Source organism: Furipterus horrens, unplaced genomic scaffold (assembly GCF_987537825.1).
Source record: "Furipterus horrens unplaced genomic scaffold, mFurHor1.1.pri manual_scaffold_1, whole genome shotgun sequence".
In the NCBI taxonomy this organism is placed as follows: domain Eukaryota; kingdom Metazoa; phylum Chordata; class Mammalia; order Chiroptera; family Furipteridae; genus Furipterus; species Furipterus horrens.
Genome location: NW_028327171.1, coordinates 16,188,890 through 16,206,016, shown reverse-complemented (window position 1 = coordinate 16,206,016; position 17,127 = coordinate 16,188,890). Strand labels below are relative to the sequence as shown.

The 17,127-nt window shown below is 33.7% G+C and overlaps 1 protein-coding gene across 1 annotated transcript in view; it reads left to right on the top strand.

The window, feature by feature from the left end:
- The window catches only part of NCAM2 (neural cell adhesion molecule 2), a 421,403-nt gene that overhangs the window by 359,742 nt on the left and 44,534 nt on the right, over positions 1-17,127 (top strand). Inside the window, exon 13 of the mRNA XM_090270318.1 lies at positions 15,684-15,803. Coding sequence (XP_090126444.1) covers positions 15,684-15,803 — 120 coding nt within the window. The remainder of the gene's footprint in view (positions 1-15,683; positions 15,804-17,127) is intronic.

Below are 17,127 nucleotides of genomic sequence, written 5' to 3'. Positions count from 1 at the left end.
TTAATTTTCCAGTTTATATGCAATTTCTCTCCTATTGTTTCCACTTTCATTTTTTGATCTAATCTAAATTTTTATTTCAACATTTATGTTTATCAGTTTATTATATTTTAAAATTTCTAAGTCCTTCATTCTCCAGCATTCTTTATTGCACGTATACAGTGTAGTTGCTTATCTCTGGTCATTGTAATGCTACCTGTTTTCAAAGTTGTTTTTGCTCCCTGATATTTTTTGGTCGTTGTTATTTGTTTTATTCTTTATTATTCACATAGAAAACTCACGTCAAGTATGTGGTGATCTTCTCCTGGATGTTTCTATTCAAAAGTGAGAGGGGAACACTACCAGGTTGTTTTTGGAAAGGCAGGGCTTTCAAGCATTGTGACCACATGGGTTTCTAACATCCCCAGAGCAAAAATCCATTAAATGTCAGCTGTGTGTAGATATATTTTTGAAGTTGCTCAGTATTATCAACATATTTGGTTACCAGGGCTCTGTGGAAGATCTGTTTGTATCAAATGCAGATATTTTCAACATCTTTCGTCCAGCACATTGACTCCACACTCATGTTAGACTTTCAGAGTCTAAAGCTTCTGCTCAACTTTTCTAGATAATTGACCTTCATCTTGTGTAGAGACAAGAGAGAAAACTATGTCTTCCCTTAAATGCAAGAAGAGGAGATAAGAGTACAATTGTTCAAATGTATGATGTTCTTCAGTATTTTTGTTTCCATTTCCCAACTCTTATAATTCCTGAGACTCGACTAAGTTCTGAGGTCTTATCAGCTTCTCTCTCCTTGGCATCTCATCTTTGAATAAGACACTTATTATTTTTGATGTAATATTATATTTTTATATTTTGATGCTTTGCATATTTAAAGCACAGTCCATGTTAAATTAAATCAATATATTAATATAGTGATAATTATAATATTGACAACCACAATTTTAGAAAAATAAGAATATCAATGATTCTTACTGAGTAATGATAAGTACTTATAATTAGCTATATTTCCTGGTTTGTTGCATGGCTTGTGAAGAAAAAAAGTCTCACGTTTGTCTCAGAAACTAATTTGATGTGCACATTCACTGGAAATTTTTAATATAAATTTAAGGTTCAAAAACATGAAGTTTTTAACAATTAGACCTGGAATAACAAAGACCATTGCATATGGATACAATGTAAGATTGCATATATTATATAATATACAACTACAACAAGAGATATTTAATAGTCTATGATGTGAGTACTGCCAATTGAAATTATTCAATATGGCATCTCTGCCTATTCGTGGATATTTTTACATTGCACAAGATAATCTATTAGAATGTGCGAAATAGTTTAATATAACCAAAAATTGGGGGATACCTGTGATTTGATATTCACCTCAAAAATGTATTATTAAAACATTCACTAATTATGCAATAGATTTTAATTTATTTAACAGTTTCTGGGTTCTTCATTGGTAATTGAGGAATACATTGTATATGTACAGTATTATGTCTTTAAACACAGTATATAATAATACAATAGGGCAAATGTTTTTCTGTTAAATTCCCAATTAGTTTTTGTAATGAAAATATACAGAACTGAGCTTCTTTTAGTCTGAATTGTAGAACTATAAAAGAGAGTAAATAACTGTCAGTGTAAACATTTTATTAAAGTTATTGCTTATAAATATTTCTTCCATAGTGATGTTGAGTATGAAATGTTTTTGCTTCTGTTAGTATATCTGAAATACAGAGTAAAAATAATAAACATGACAATCATAATTTTTAAAATTTACTTATTTTCTATTACAGTTGTCCCACTTTTTCTCCCATTGCTCCCCCCTCCAACCCAGCCCACCCCTTTTCCCACAGTCAGTCCCCACCCTGCTGTCCATGTCCATGGGTCATTTATACTAGTTCCTTGACTAGACAATTCCCTCTATTCCCCCCTTCTCCCCCTTCCCCATCCCCCATGGTCACTGTCAGTCTGCTCCTTGTTTACATGCCTCTCATTCAATTTTGCTCATTTGTGTTGTTCATAAGTGTTCTGTGTTAGGTGATATCATATGGTATTTGTCTTTTGTTGCCTGGCTTATTTCACTAAGCTTAATTCTCTCCAGTTCCATCCATGTTGTCGCAAATGGCAGGAGTTCCTTCTTTCTTTCTGCCGCATAGTACTCCATTGTGTAAATGTACCACAGTTTTTTTCATTTTTAACCAAAGTTAGAGTGAACCCATACAAATATTTGATCCAAGATGTTTTGCTATATAATAATGTTACCTAGGTTGTTCTTTTTCTAAATTTGTGGAGAATGTTCCATGTTTTTATCATGGTGCCATTAACTAATAAAATAAATGATTAGTATGCTTTGAAGTTACTTAAAAATGTACTTTTAATATTTATTTTATGTTTGGTATGATGTTTTAATTAAATTTATAGGGTAACACTGGTTAATAACATTATATAAGTTATAAAACATATATATATTTTGTTTGTTTGTTTTTAGAAATGCACCTCAGAATATGTGCCTGCAGACATATGACATGATAATACTTTTAGGTCTTTCTCTCTCCCCTGACCCCCAACCATACACACAATGGTTCATTTTAACTATGAAAAGGAACTTCCTTTTTATTCTGTTTATCTTTGTGTTTTTCCTGTGTTCTTAAAACACATATTAATGTGTATTTTATTTTGTTTTTATGATATATTACCAGAAATTTTAAGAAAAAATTAGTAAATAATTTTTGTGGTTCAGTGACATAAACCTTTGGTAGTTATTACATGTTGAAATGTGAACATATATCAGTTCTCAACAAGCCCCTTACACTACCAATTATGATGAAATGGTTCTAAAAGGGAATTTTTGTTTATTTGTTTGAGTTATAAATAATCAATGAGACATTATCTACAATAAAAAATGTCTATGATTACAATGTTTCAAGAATAAATGTGCCTAAACAAAAGTTCTTATCATATTTAAATCACTACATTTCACATGGAAAAAAGAAATTGATGTTAAACACAGGGCAATAAATTCTTTTGCCTATCAAAAGAAGGTTGAAAAAGTAATCTGCACTAATTCTGTATTTTCTGTGAAAGGAAATTTGTTCTGATTTGCATGAAGTAGAAAGAGTTCTGTATGCTAAAATTCAAAATGAGAAGATCTTAGACTGTTTTTGTTGTGCCCATAAAAAGAAATAGAGCTAAGTTAAAAATTTATATGTAACTTAAATCTTAATGAATTTAAACTGTATAGATCAAAGTATACAGGGAACTAAGCTAAGAGAAAATTGACAGAAATAGACTCTAAATAAAATAAATTGTCCCCTGGAAGCTTCCGCACATTATCTCAAAGAGAAGATACAAATTCATGCATAATTCTGCACTCAGCCTGGTCTCTGCTATAATGATAAAGAAAGCTTCTATTATTTTTAAATTTTTTTCAATAAAATTAATGAACTTTTCTGTCCATCTATAAATTTTGAAGCATAAAAATAAATGGTATAAGGAAATAAAATTTATATAGGAAAGATTTTTGTGAGTAGTGAGAAAAGAAACATGAATATTTCATAAGCATTTTATAGGAACTTAATTCACACGATGATGAATATATTCACAGTTCCCAGAAACTTAAAAAAAAAAAAAAATAGAACTTTTCTCCCTACGCAAATAGGCACTCTTCTGGACACTTTAATATTCATTGTAAATATGATCTTTGTCAGAATATAGATTATAAGTTCTTCTTGGTTTTAGTGAAGAAGCACTGTGAGATGACCATCATGGCTATTTTGAAAGTAAATTTAATTGAGAAGGGATTTTGGAAGACCTATGTAAATATAATACCCTTAAATTTATTGAAATTGTGCCCAGTACCTTTCACTACATTAAGTATTATTCCAATTATTATCAATACTCATTATTGTCAACATTATTTATATTTTATATTATAGTGTATGAATATTCTCAAAGTGTAAAGAGGTGTACAGAGCTTTTCCATGGTATGCTACAAGGCCTGGGATTTATTCATTGGGAATGTTGTAATGCCTCTTCAGTGGTACCGCTGGGAGGCTGCCCACCATGTGCTGGTGTTAAGAAAATTGCTTTCACAGACTGGCATCACACTGGTCCTTACCCCCTTTACATCAGGTGCGGATCATGGAAATTATATATATTTTTTCTTATTGTAGCTGTCTCCTGTGCTCCTTATTTTTCTACTTATCAAGGTCTGATCCACATTTTAAACTAATAAGACAGTGCTCTGATTTTGTCACTTCCCTTTTTAAAAAATGACTGTTGCACACAGCTGTGTTATCTAAAAGAGTGTTCTCCTATTCCAGGGTGTTTGAAATAACAGCCAGTAAAGTACATAAAAGGAAACAAAATATTTTCTTTTCTCTAATCAAATGATATAAATTATGATTCAACTAATCACAGTTAATAACTGATTGAGAACACTAAGTGTATGCCGAGGTCTATCCAGAAAGTATCCAACCACATGATATGAAAATTAGATTTCATTATTGAAGAAAATACAAGATACAACAAATATTGTACATAGGAGCATGCCTTTTAGTTGTTGATATTACAAAATTATCTCTATACATTGTGTGCCCGCAAAATATAAACTTTTTAAATGCATTTTCTTAAATTTAGTAGAGAACAAAAGATCATTTTATAAACAAAAGTTACAATAATTCTAGTTTTTAGGATAAAATTTCAATATGTTATTCTTTTAAATCATGTAGAAAAGAACCAGTACAGTTCTATTAGCTTTTATAATTGTCCATGTAATTATTTTATAATTGTCCATGTAATTATTTTATTTGGATCTTTATTTCTTCATATGAATTACTATCAGTGTCCTTTTACTTCATCCAGTATGACTCCCTTGAGCATTTCTTGCAGAGCAAATCTAGCTTTTGTTTATCTGAATGGTGAATTTCTCCCTCACTTTTAGAGGAAGGTTTTCCTGGATTTACTTTTCTTGGTTGACAGATTTTTTGTTTTTGTTTTTGTTTTTTCTTTTAAGCCCTTTGTTTTTGTTTTTTATTTTAAGCTCTTTGTCAGTGAAAGAATAATACTGTTTATTTTTAATTATCAAGGGTTTTCATTAGTATTTTATAAAAACATGGTTTTTAAAGTATAGGAAATGGTATCATTTTAGGAAATGATTAGTAATGATATATTAATTATATTTTTCATATTAACTGGGTGATGAAAAAATGTTAGTTGAACTCTCCTCAGCTGAATAATTTTGCATATACTATCTTATATTTTAAACTTATTTTTTTTAATTTATTTTTTATTTTATTTGTCCATTACCATTTATGTCCCTTAGGCCCCTCCCCCCTTCATCCACCACATTGCTGCCCATGTCCATGAGTCCTTTTTCCTTTTTGCTTGATCCTTCTGCCTCCTAACTGCTCCCTGATAGCTGTAAGCCTGCTCTCCGTCTATGAGTCTGTCTCTTGTTAATTCAGTTTCTTAATTAGATTCCACATATGAGTGAAGTCATATGGTAGTTGTCCTTCTCTGACTGGCTTATTTCACTTAGCATAATGTTCTCCAGGTCCATTCATATTGCTAGAAAAGGTAAAATTTTCTTCTTAACTTATGGTGGAGTAGAATTCCATTGTGTAAATGTCCCATAGTTGTTTTATCCACTCATCTACTGATGGACACTTGGGCTGCTTCCATAGCTTGGCGATTGTAAATAATGCTACAATGTTTATGTTCTTTTAAATTAGTGTTTCAAGTATTTTTCAGATAAATTCCCAGAGCTGTAGTCACTGGGTGACAAGACAGTTCCATTTTTTATTTTAGTTTTTTGAGGTATCTCCATACTGGTTTCCACAGTAGCTGCACCAGTCTGTATTCTCCGCATCCTTGCCAGCATTTGTTTGTTGATTCATTGGTGAGAGCCATTCTGACAAGTATGTGATGATATTTTGTTGTGGTTTTAATTGCCATTTATCTGATGATTAGTGAAATTGAGCATAATTTCATATGCCTATGACCCATCTGTGTGCCCTCTATGGATAAGTGCCTATTCAGGTCCTTTGCCCATTTTTTAATTGGGCTGTTTGTTAGGTTTTTTTTTTTTTTTTTTTTTTTTTTTGGTATTAATTTTTATAAGTTCTTTTTACATTTTAAATATTAACCCCTTATCAGATGTATTGGCAAATATGTTCTCCCGTACTGTGGGTTGGCTTCTTATTTTGGTGATGCTTTCCTTTGCTTTAAAAAACTTTTTAGTTTGATATAATCCCATGTTTACTTTTTTCTTTTGTTTATCTTGCCTGAGGAGATATATAAGATAAAATATGCTACTACAAGCAATATCTAAGATTTTACTGCCTATGTGTTCTTGTAGGATTTTTTTGGTTTTGAGTCTAACATTTAAGTGTTTAATCCATTTTGAATCGATTCTTATGTGTGGCATAAGAAGGTGATCTTGTTTTGTTTTTCTGCACATATTTGTCTGATTTTCCCAACACCACTTATTGAATAAACTATCTATATTTTGACTAAAAAAACAATCAGCAATTGATTAGAACTAATAGAAATGCCTATAAACTAATGAAATTTTGAAGTACTATTTTGAGTTTTCTTTTAAATGAAAACTTTTAAAGTGAAAATATATGAATTGCTATTAAACATATATTTTTGATGGAACTGTACTGTTCTTAAATCAAAGTCTGATATAGGGAGTATAATCCAAGGCAAAGCTATTTGAGTCTAAGGGACAGTAGGTACTTCCTTTGTAAAATAACATGTGAGTTAAAATTCAGTTATTAAATTTTTGTTAATGACTATGCATAGTTTATACTCAGCATGAAAAAGACATAAAAAACAGCACAATAAGGAGAAAATGCATGTTTAGAAAAGACGAGTTGTGATCTTAAAATAGTATCATCAACATACTGTTTTATGTAAAATCCCCACACAAATAACACATAATCATTTGATTAATTTTTCTTTCTACCATTCACCAAATTATGTAGCCATTTGAATAATGTGTTACAAAGAATTTATTCATAAATGTTACTTCTATGAAATTATATATCCTATCAATTATATATTGGTTTTCATAAAAATCTTAAGGTACTTTTAAGAAGTTGATATCCTATTCTTTTGCAACTAATGGAATCTTGAAACACAATGTAATTTGTACAAAACAGCAAATTTAAAATATCAAAAGTAAGTAAAGTAGAATTGACCTTAGATGATCACATACAAAAACTTAACCCTTTGAGTGCCAACATTGCTGTGAGCGATGCTGAAAATTTTCCCCAAAAGTGCCTGAGTCCTTCCCAGCGACTCTTTGCCCGATGGCTATAAATGTAAATAACAATGGAATAATTTGTATTTTACATTTTGTTCTCTTTTTTTATACCTCAGGTTATATATATTGATATAATTTTTCTCATGTTGATCCAAATTTCAAATTTTGACTGTTGTTCAAATACTGACATATTAATTCTGTTATAATTTTTACTTACATTTTAAATGGTCCTTTTAATTTCATATTATCTTTGCAATAATCATCGAATCTCTATGCAGTGTGCACGATAAGGAAGCTTTTGCTAATGAACATTTTCATTGCTTCATGGTACAGCGTTAGCATTTTTTCTGGCCTCTCTGCAGTGTAGGTTTATTGCTCTCGCAAAGGAAACGCAGAGAGTCCTCGAGGCATAGGACCACCTCATATGGAGAGGTAGGAACCTGAATATGGATATGATATAGAGTGGGGGACCTTATACCATCTTACAATGAGTCAGTCTTTGTGATGAGAGGACACTGTTTGCTGAGGAAATGCGAAGTGCTCCATCTTACTTAGGTCCATTTTACCAGCAATGGAATCACAGAGCGTCCTTGAACTTTTGACCCCCTCATCTGGAGAGATAAGGACCTGATATCTTCTGACAATGAGTCAGCCTTTCTGAATGAAGGGAACGTTGTTTGCTGCAGAAATGGGAAGTGCTGCATTGGCTCTCAAGGTATCTCTTAGGTTGTAAACCAATGAAAGTTAGTCTCTCTCTGCATCGAGCAGATTCGAATGTCACCATTGCCAGATGGTGTTTGTGGTAAACGCGCACTTTCTTCTGCTTTGAATAAAAAGTATCAAAAGTTGTTAACCTCTGGGTGAACTGGCATTCTTATACTAGAGTGGATCATTCTTTTGTGCTGCAAGAGGAAAACTACTTTCGAGAGTTGTAGATGAAGAAAAGGATTCAGTTGAACTTTAGCCAGGGAGTGATCTTATACGTTTCTTACGACCAGTAATCATTCATTTTGTGCCCGGGCTTTTTTTATATTGGAAAGACATTTATAGAAAAACTGAAAATGAGTGCCCCAATGAAGAGAAAGGAAACTTTGCGTGAAGGAGAAATTTCTAAATTGGTCAGCGATGAATCGAGTGACAGCGATTTTGTGATAAGTGATCTTGAAAGCAGCGCATCTGAAGATGAAGTAAGTGAAGATGAATCTGGACCGTCTTCTTCTGAAAGTGCTGCCAGTGAAAGCTGTTGGGCTGAGAGGGACGCAGAAGGGCAGGGCACAGCACAACGTCAGCATCAGTTTGCAGAGCTTCCACGTCTGAAGCAGCCCTCTGACTGATTCTACGCCAATTGCTTATTTTCATCTCTTTTTCAGTGAAGTGCTGCTGAAGCTGATGGTCACTGAAACCGACAGACATGCACAACAGCACCTTCAGTCACACAAAAACGTATCCCCTAATTCTAAAGTGAATTCTTGGAAACCAACGACAGTTGTAGAAATAAAAGCTTTTATGGCTTGTATCCTGAACATGAGCATAATGGCTAAACCAAGCATGTACAGCTACTGGTTGAAAAAGAAATCTTTGTCAACTCCTTGGTTCTGGCACATGTTCTCTCGACCGATTTCAGTTATTGCCGAGGTTTTTTCATCTTGTAGACAAATCCAAATTCCCAGCTCCTGATGATCCATCTTATGACCCATGTGCTAAATTTCAGCCAAGAGTTGATCAGGCCAATCGTATCTTTTGGCATTATTATACTCCCCGCCAACAATTGATTGTTGATGAGAGTTTGGTTGGAACCAAAAGTCACAGCAGATTATTGCAGTACTTGCCAAATGAACACCATCATCGCTGGGGAGTAAAATTCTGGATGATGTGTGATGCAGTCTCAAATTACTGTCTTGTATTCTGTGCTTACCTTGGAGCAAAGAGTAATACAGACAAAGATTCTGTGTAAAACCATGGTTTGGCCTATACTGTAGTAACTAAATTGCTTACCATAGGAAATTATATGAAAAAGGTTACCACATCTTTTGCAATAATTTATTTAGTTTGGTTCCCCTGGCTAGGTACCTCTACTCAGTAAGGACATACATTACAGGAACACTTGATAGGAATCAAAAATTTCTCCCACACCAGATTCTACAAAAGTTCAGTGTGGAAGAGGTAAGATTTTTTAGAAATGCCTTCCTGTTACTGTGTGGGTTTAGGGAAAATAAATATAAAAAAGCGGGTATTGCTCCTTAGCTTTTATTCAGGTCCAACAGTGTTGAACATAGCATCAAAAATAAATATGGCACCAATTTCCAACCCAGATATTACATTGGAATACAACTGATACACGGGAGGCATAAGCATGTCTGATATGATGCATTACGTGTATTTCAATGAAAGAAGAACACTAAAGTATTGGAAGAAGGCTGTGTTCAATGTATTATCAAGAATGCTGCTGAATGCATACATTCTTTAAAGAAAAATATTTTAGGTGGGAACAAATCAATGTCTTGATTGAACTTCAACACCTCCATAATAGAAGAGCTTGCCAGAGGATGGCATGAGGTTAGAGATATTGTTAACAAATCCAGCAATGAAGAAAATCCACCAGGTCCCTCTCACATGTATGGAGTAAAGATGCTTCCAGAAAGAAAGGTAAGATTGTGTAAGGAATGTTCAACACCGGAAAGAAAAATCAGGTCAAGAACAGTATGTGAGAGATGTGGCAAAGGGCTGCACCCAAGATGCGTCAATAGCCACAAATGTTAATATATAAACATTTTACTATTATTGTATTGTTTTTGCATTTCATTTTTGTTTATAAACTGTTTTTCACTGTTGATATCTATTGATATATGTCTCTAGTGTGAATGCCGTTTGTGTTCATTTTTTGTATGTCATGAAGTTTCCTTTTCTTTTCCCAAAAATGTATGCAATATTTGGCATACCTCTTGCTTGTTATCCATGTTGCTATGTGTTTTTTCAAATTGTAATCATAGGTTTAATATTATGCCATATATTATACTTCAAAAGCAAAGTAATTTTATGCAATAAATGTTTTGTTAAATTGTGTCAAAGAACACTGCTTGCAAAAGAAGAGTATATTTACTGTGTCTGTCATGAGATTTTCAGCGAATTATTATGTATACTAATGCTTTTATAGGCATTTTTTCATAAACTCTGTATTTCTCAGCAAAATAGCCTGGTATTTCTCACACGAATTTTAGCAATTACACATGGCACTCAAAAGGTTAAGAAAACTTACAGGACACTTTGCACTAGTAAAGTAATTATCCTTTGAGTTAGTCTTATGCTTGTAAAAAATAAGTGGAGTCAAAGTATTAAAAAGTTCTACATTCAAGCCTGTTACAAACTCCTGCGGAAGAGAACTGGAGATTTTTTTCCTCTAATTAAAAAAGCATTTTGGTGGGGGGGGGGGGGTCGGGGATTGTTTTTGTTTAGAAAATAAAGGCTATTTTTTGTTGAGAGATTTCAGGGTCTTCACTGTATTTCCAGATCTAAGGAGATTAACAGCAAGTGTAATTTTGAATGATTAGTTCTGCTCCATCTAAGCGTTGTGATTTCTCATAGTTATCTGCCATGTTTCACAGATCGTGACAACTTGAACAGTTCCATTTTATGTCAGTGAGACAGCAATTCCACAGCCAGGGAGTCCTTATCTGCTCATACTGATTGGCGGGAAAACCCCATGGAGAGACCCAGGCTTTACAAGAGTGCAGAAGAAAGCGTGGCTAAATTCAATCTCACGTTAGAAGCTCGCTCAGCCTAATTAGTTTGCAAATACGTAATTTATTTTACTCCATGGGTCATAAATATTCTGTACTCTCTGCTTCTTCTGACAACCAAAGGTGAAGGATTTACAATACATTATCTGAACAAATAAAAACTTATTTGTTCAGCTTCCTTTAATACAGTCTGATTCCCTTCTTAAAGAGGGAATGCAACTACAATTTTTTCCCTCTAGTTTGATAATTTCCACTCTTGTAAAATGATATTTAAAGGTCATATCTTCCTGTCATTTGCCATTTTAACTTCATTTTTTTAAAATATGTTTCAATATTTTCTTGTATTTTGCATCTATAGCTAGGTGACAAAATGGTCACTTATGAAACTCAATTATATTTCAATATATTAAGTATGTTTTAATTATATTTAAATTAGTGAGGAAAATCAGACTCTTTATAGTACCTACCCCTGTTGCCATGTGAAAAAAAAAAACAACTTGTGATTGTTTATAATTCTTTTTTTGCTGTATGACTTTCAAATCATGCTGACTGAATATAACTATGAAATCCTTTCATTTATGCCCTTGGTCTTTAGAAAACTTTTAGTTGTTTTTAATATAAATTACTTTTATCAGGTTTTTTATTTTGAGTTTCTAATAAATTATAGGGAAAGAACCCATCCCACACCCTAGTTTGTGGTTCTATGGTTCTTTTGTGTGGGCACAGGTGGGGAAAGAAAATCTTACATTAATGATGTTTCTAATTTGAGATATGACTATTATAGAGTACAGAGCCTTTGTGTTTCAAGTGGTGGTTTGCTTTCAGTCCCTACCTTGAGTATTCAAAACCCCCTGTTTGGTAATAAGCCATTACATTATGGATGATTTAATGTATGCATCCTCTCATCTGCAAGTCAAAGTACCAATCTGGGCTTTGCCTCCCCTGAATCTTTTTTTCTTTACCTCCAATTTGGTGTCAATTTATAGAGTTCTTTCTATTTCACATAATAGTCTTTATGTTCATACAATATTAATAACCCTCATAATAAAGGTTATTGTAATAAAACTTTTGGAGTTAGAACTGAAAAAGAAACTGACTTTCCCTTGTATATAAACTTTGGAAAACTTGCATCAGTAGGTTTACTTCCAAGCAACTCCCCTGTAACTTTGAAGCTTCTTGTCCTCCCCTCATCCATTTTACCTTTGAGGATTGTAGCCTAGGGCTGGATGACCAGTTCAGACATCATTTTATTCTCTTTGGTCCTCTCCGCCACAAACCACTCTGCTCTGACACTTGGTCAGTAAATGGGAGGGTCTTGACAGTGAGAATAGAAAAATGTGAAGGAATACAGGGAAATATCAATTTTGAATAGATTATATTAAATAAGTAGGTTTTCTCTTGCCAATAGGTGGGGTCACTCAAAGGCCCTAATAATCTCTGTGAAATGTTAGAGGAAGAATTTTGCTGATAATCTAAGCCAGAAAAAGCTGTGCATTGAAATACTCAGATAATTCCAGTAAAATGTGGAGTTGCTTTTTGTTTGTTTGTTTCATGGGGGAGGCATGTTATGGTTTTATTTAATCTAAGTAATAACCTCACTTTTCCTTGATTCAATATGTTCTCATACTTTGATGATTCTATTGTTTATTCATTTTAACCTAAAAAAATAAGTATGATCCCCACACTTCAGGTTTATGAAGGATTTTATTTACCATTAAAAGTGTATGCTTTAAAACTTACTGCTTTTCTTAATTAATGTTATCAATAAGGACCATTGAATATAGGTCTATTTATTTAAAGATCGAGAGACCAACTCAGACTTAGGAGTGAGTTGGACTTCAGTCAGCAGTGGAATCGGGCCCAGAGCTCACTGAACACTTTCATGGGCCTAAAGCATGCCTCACTACAGTGCCTTATTGCAAAGGTTATTACAGTTTATTAGTTCCTGCATGAGTCTAGAAACCCCATGCTACATCAAGTCTTTCTCCAAAAGAGTAAACAGGATAATCAAACACCAACAGCTCAACGACATCACATTGAACATTAACTGCTCCAAAACAATGTTGATAGACCAAGGGACTAAGCATTTTTATTACAAGCTCTGAGGAACAATTATTCTTTTATCAGGCTTTAATATCTGCAGAACAGTAGGCCCAGTTCACTTTGGTTTTAAATTTCTCATATTAATTAACTAGAGTAATTGATAAAATATTAATTCTTTATTTTATATTTATTTTTAATCTTCATTAAATTTATTGGGGTGACTTGCTTGATATAATTATATAGGTATCAGAAATGCGATTCTATAATTCGCTACCTGTTTATTGTATTGTGTGTCCACCACCCAAAGTCAAGTATCTTTCCATTCCCATTTTTCCCCCTTTTCCCCTCCTCTGTCTCCCCCCACCTCATTGAAATATTACATTATGCAACAGCATGAATGGACCTGGAGAACATTATGCTAAGTAAAATATGCCAGTTGGAAAAAGGCAAATACCATATGATTTCACTTGTATGAACAAATTAAACAAACAAAATTGAAAACAGATTCATAGATACAGAAAACAGACTGATAGCTGATAGAGAGATGGGGATTTGGATTGTGCTGGGAGAAAAGGTGAAGGGATTGTATGCCAAATATTTATATGCCACACACTCATACACACCCCACACAATGAGATCTGTCCGTAAAAAAAAACAGCCATTGTTAATATATTGATGACAGTTGCATGACATCAATGTAACTAATGTGACCTGGCAGCCAAGTAGAGTGGACTGGAATGTACATGCATGAACACTGTACTAGTCAATGAGGGCAGTAGACACCCTTGAGAGAGTGTGTGTACTGTGTGACCGTGGCATTCAAAATGAGTAAGCAAGTAGAGCAATGAATCCGCATCATATTTTTCATGAAGCTTGAACATTCCTCCACTGAAATGATTCAGATGATTTAGAAAAGTACACCAGTGGGCAACTGGTGATTGGCAGCTTCATCACAGCAATGTGCTCATTCCTGCATCATGTCTTGTGCAGAGATTTTTGGCGAAACATCAAATCTCAGTCCCCTTATTGGCACTGTGTGACTTCTGGCTTTGCACAAAACTAAAATCACCTTTGAAAGAAAAGAGATTTCAGACCATTGATGAGATTCCAGAAGATAGGATGGGGCAGCTGATGGCGACTGGGAGAACTGTGTGAGGTCCCAAGGTGCCTATTTTGAAGGGGACTGAGATGTCACCGTCCTGTGTACAATGTTTCCTGTATCTTCTTCAATAAGTGTCACTATTTTTATAGTACATGGCTGAATACCTTAATATCTAAACTATGTATTTTTATTATTATTACTAATGTGGTATACATAATAAAATATAGGGGGTACATGTAAAAAATATATAAATTGTATATGTTTTAAATTCTGAGTTTTAGACAAAACATCTATACAGTACACCCAACAGCTTTATTTTCTATAGTTTAGTAAGTGATTTAATAAATAATAAATAATTATAATTAAAAAGCTAAAACATATGTTAGGATCATGAATATTGGGGAAAAGAATGGACAGTAAAGAAGTATCAAAACAAAGTCATTAGGTGTGTCCATATAAAGTAAGTGAAATTTAATATCTAGTGAATGTATATGATAATGTAATTATTGGAAATATGTTAATAAATTATATTGGAATTTTATTGAATGTCTACAGTCTTCAGTCACGGTTCATGTAAAAAAATAGCCCTAAAGATATGATTTAAGTTACCTATAGCTTAATATTTTATTTTATGATTGATTTTGTCTTTTTCTCACTGAATTGATCATTTTGACTTGCAGTAATTATGTAAATCAGGAATAACTTCCATTTCCTTGCTAGTCAAGGTATTGTCATTTCTACTAGTTAATTTTTCTCGGTTTAGCAAAAGCAGTAACGATGGAGGCAACTATCGAGTTGTTTTTTTTTAGTTTCGTAGAGGAATTTGTAAAGATATAATATTTTGATATCTGCAATTGTATCCAAAATTCTCTGGCAAATTAAAGGGGTTGACATGACCCAGGATATATTTCTAACAATGTTTACATCCCTTTACTTTTTCAAATTGTTTTTTCCTCTTGGGGTCATTTAGAATCCAGGTCTGGTGCAGTGTATAATAGAGAAGAAATTCAGAGAGATGATACAGGAGATGATAACCTTCAAACTGGCATTAAAAACAATTAGATTTGATTTGAGATTATCAGATAAATGGCTTACTTCGCTATTGAGTCCACTTTGCGACACTTTTGGACCTGACTAAAACACCTTATACCAGAAGCCAGAGTTCTACGTATTAAATTCTTTTTGGAGTAGACAAAATATTTGGGATGCATACAGTAAAAATGTTTTTATTTAAATCACTCTCATTTCATGAATATTAAAAGGATGAAAGGATTCTACTTTGTGAGGATAAGTGCTGCAAAAGAAACTATCCATTTTGTTATTTGAAATCTGCTGCATTAAGTGAGAAAGCTAAAAGAGGTGAAGAAGACTATTCACAAAGCATTCTCCTTATATGTATTTTCTATCTTTTTCAGGTATTTATGGAAAGATTTACTGTGAAGTTTTTTACTCAGCTTTGCAGTCGGTTGATTTGTTTGCTTATTAAAATGCATTAATCATAGGCATACATGTATATTTTTTCTTCTAGCAATGGTTGTTTTGAGCCACCTGGAACCAAACACAACGTATGAAATCAGAGTTGCAGCTGTAAATGGGAAAGGGCAAGGGGATTACAGTAAAATAGAAATCTTCCAAACACTGCCAGTTCGTAAGTACTCCTCTCTCTTACGTCCACCGTGGCCATTTTATTCACTTGCAAATTTAACTGGGATTTTACAACGAAAGGAGATGTTTCAACACTTAGGGGACGTGAATTATGTCTCTGTTGAAGTACTTTCTGACTATGGCGGCATCTAGATTCATAAATATAACTTTGCTCTGGAGCAAGGCAGAACAGGAAATCTGCACGGCAGTATGGGCTGTAAAACTGCTCTAAGGAACTTGGCCCCATCAGAAGGTGTCCGACTTCTTCAATGTCTGATTCATTGGATTGTAGTGCTCAGACTATATTCTGTGAGGGAGTAGAAAAGTATGTGTCATATGCCCGGTATTCTATTTTTTGATGAGGGATGATTATTGCCTTTATCCCATAAATCATATCGGCCCTGAGTGTTGGGGGGGATACAGCATTGAATTAATCCTTATATTGGTGACTGCAGAAGAATAATTGTTGTAACCTTGTTCTCATTCCCATCCTGTTTCGGGGTGTTATAAGTCAATTGTGTTTGTATGAAGCTAAGACAAATTTAAAAGGACTTACATTTCTTTCATGTTGAATAAATTGCTTTAACATGTGAGAAAAATTGAGTGTGACTAAAATGCTGTTATAAAATCTATGCATAGCCCTGCGTATTACATACATATATATTAGCCCTGCCTATTACATACATATATATTAGCATAGTCCAGTTTGCCACCTAAATTCTATTATCCCAATCTGTGACCAGTTCTTTTCTGCTTGTCTGAACATCAGTTAGACGGGTTCCCTATTCTCCATTCCCAATGCTAGTGTCTTCTTTAGTTGCTCGTTATTTTTTCACCAGCAGGACCGCAAATACATCTTGGTTCATAATCCTACCTCCAGATTAAAATGAGTCTAGAGTGACTTACAGACATTTAAAGAAACCTGTCTCTTCTCTACTTATAATCCTCAACAACGCCACCCTTTAACCCGTCTGCCACCCTCACACCCTTCCCTCAGTGGCCACCTTGCTCTCTGCATCAGTGGGCTGAACTAAAGATTGCATTTTGTCTATTTCTCTTCATTTTATAAGTTCCAGGGTCACTGCATGTCAGCCTCTGGTGAATTCAGGATAGTTTCTAAGACCTTGGCTAACCGCTCTAATTTTTATTTTCTTCATTTACACAGACTTTCATTCATTCATAGGACACCCTTTCTGGTGTTTCCACCAGAAAGCCCATCTCTCTTACTTGTCCCCTTTTTTCTCTTTCCCTTTTAAATGAAAACACTTCTAATCTCTTAGTATACTTCTGTTAACCTGCAAGCCTCTGCCCTAGCCAGTGAGCACTTT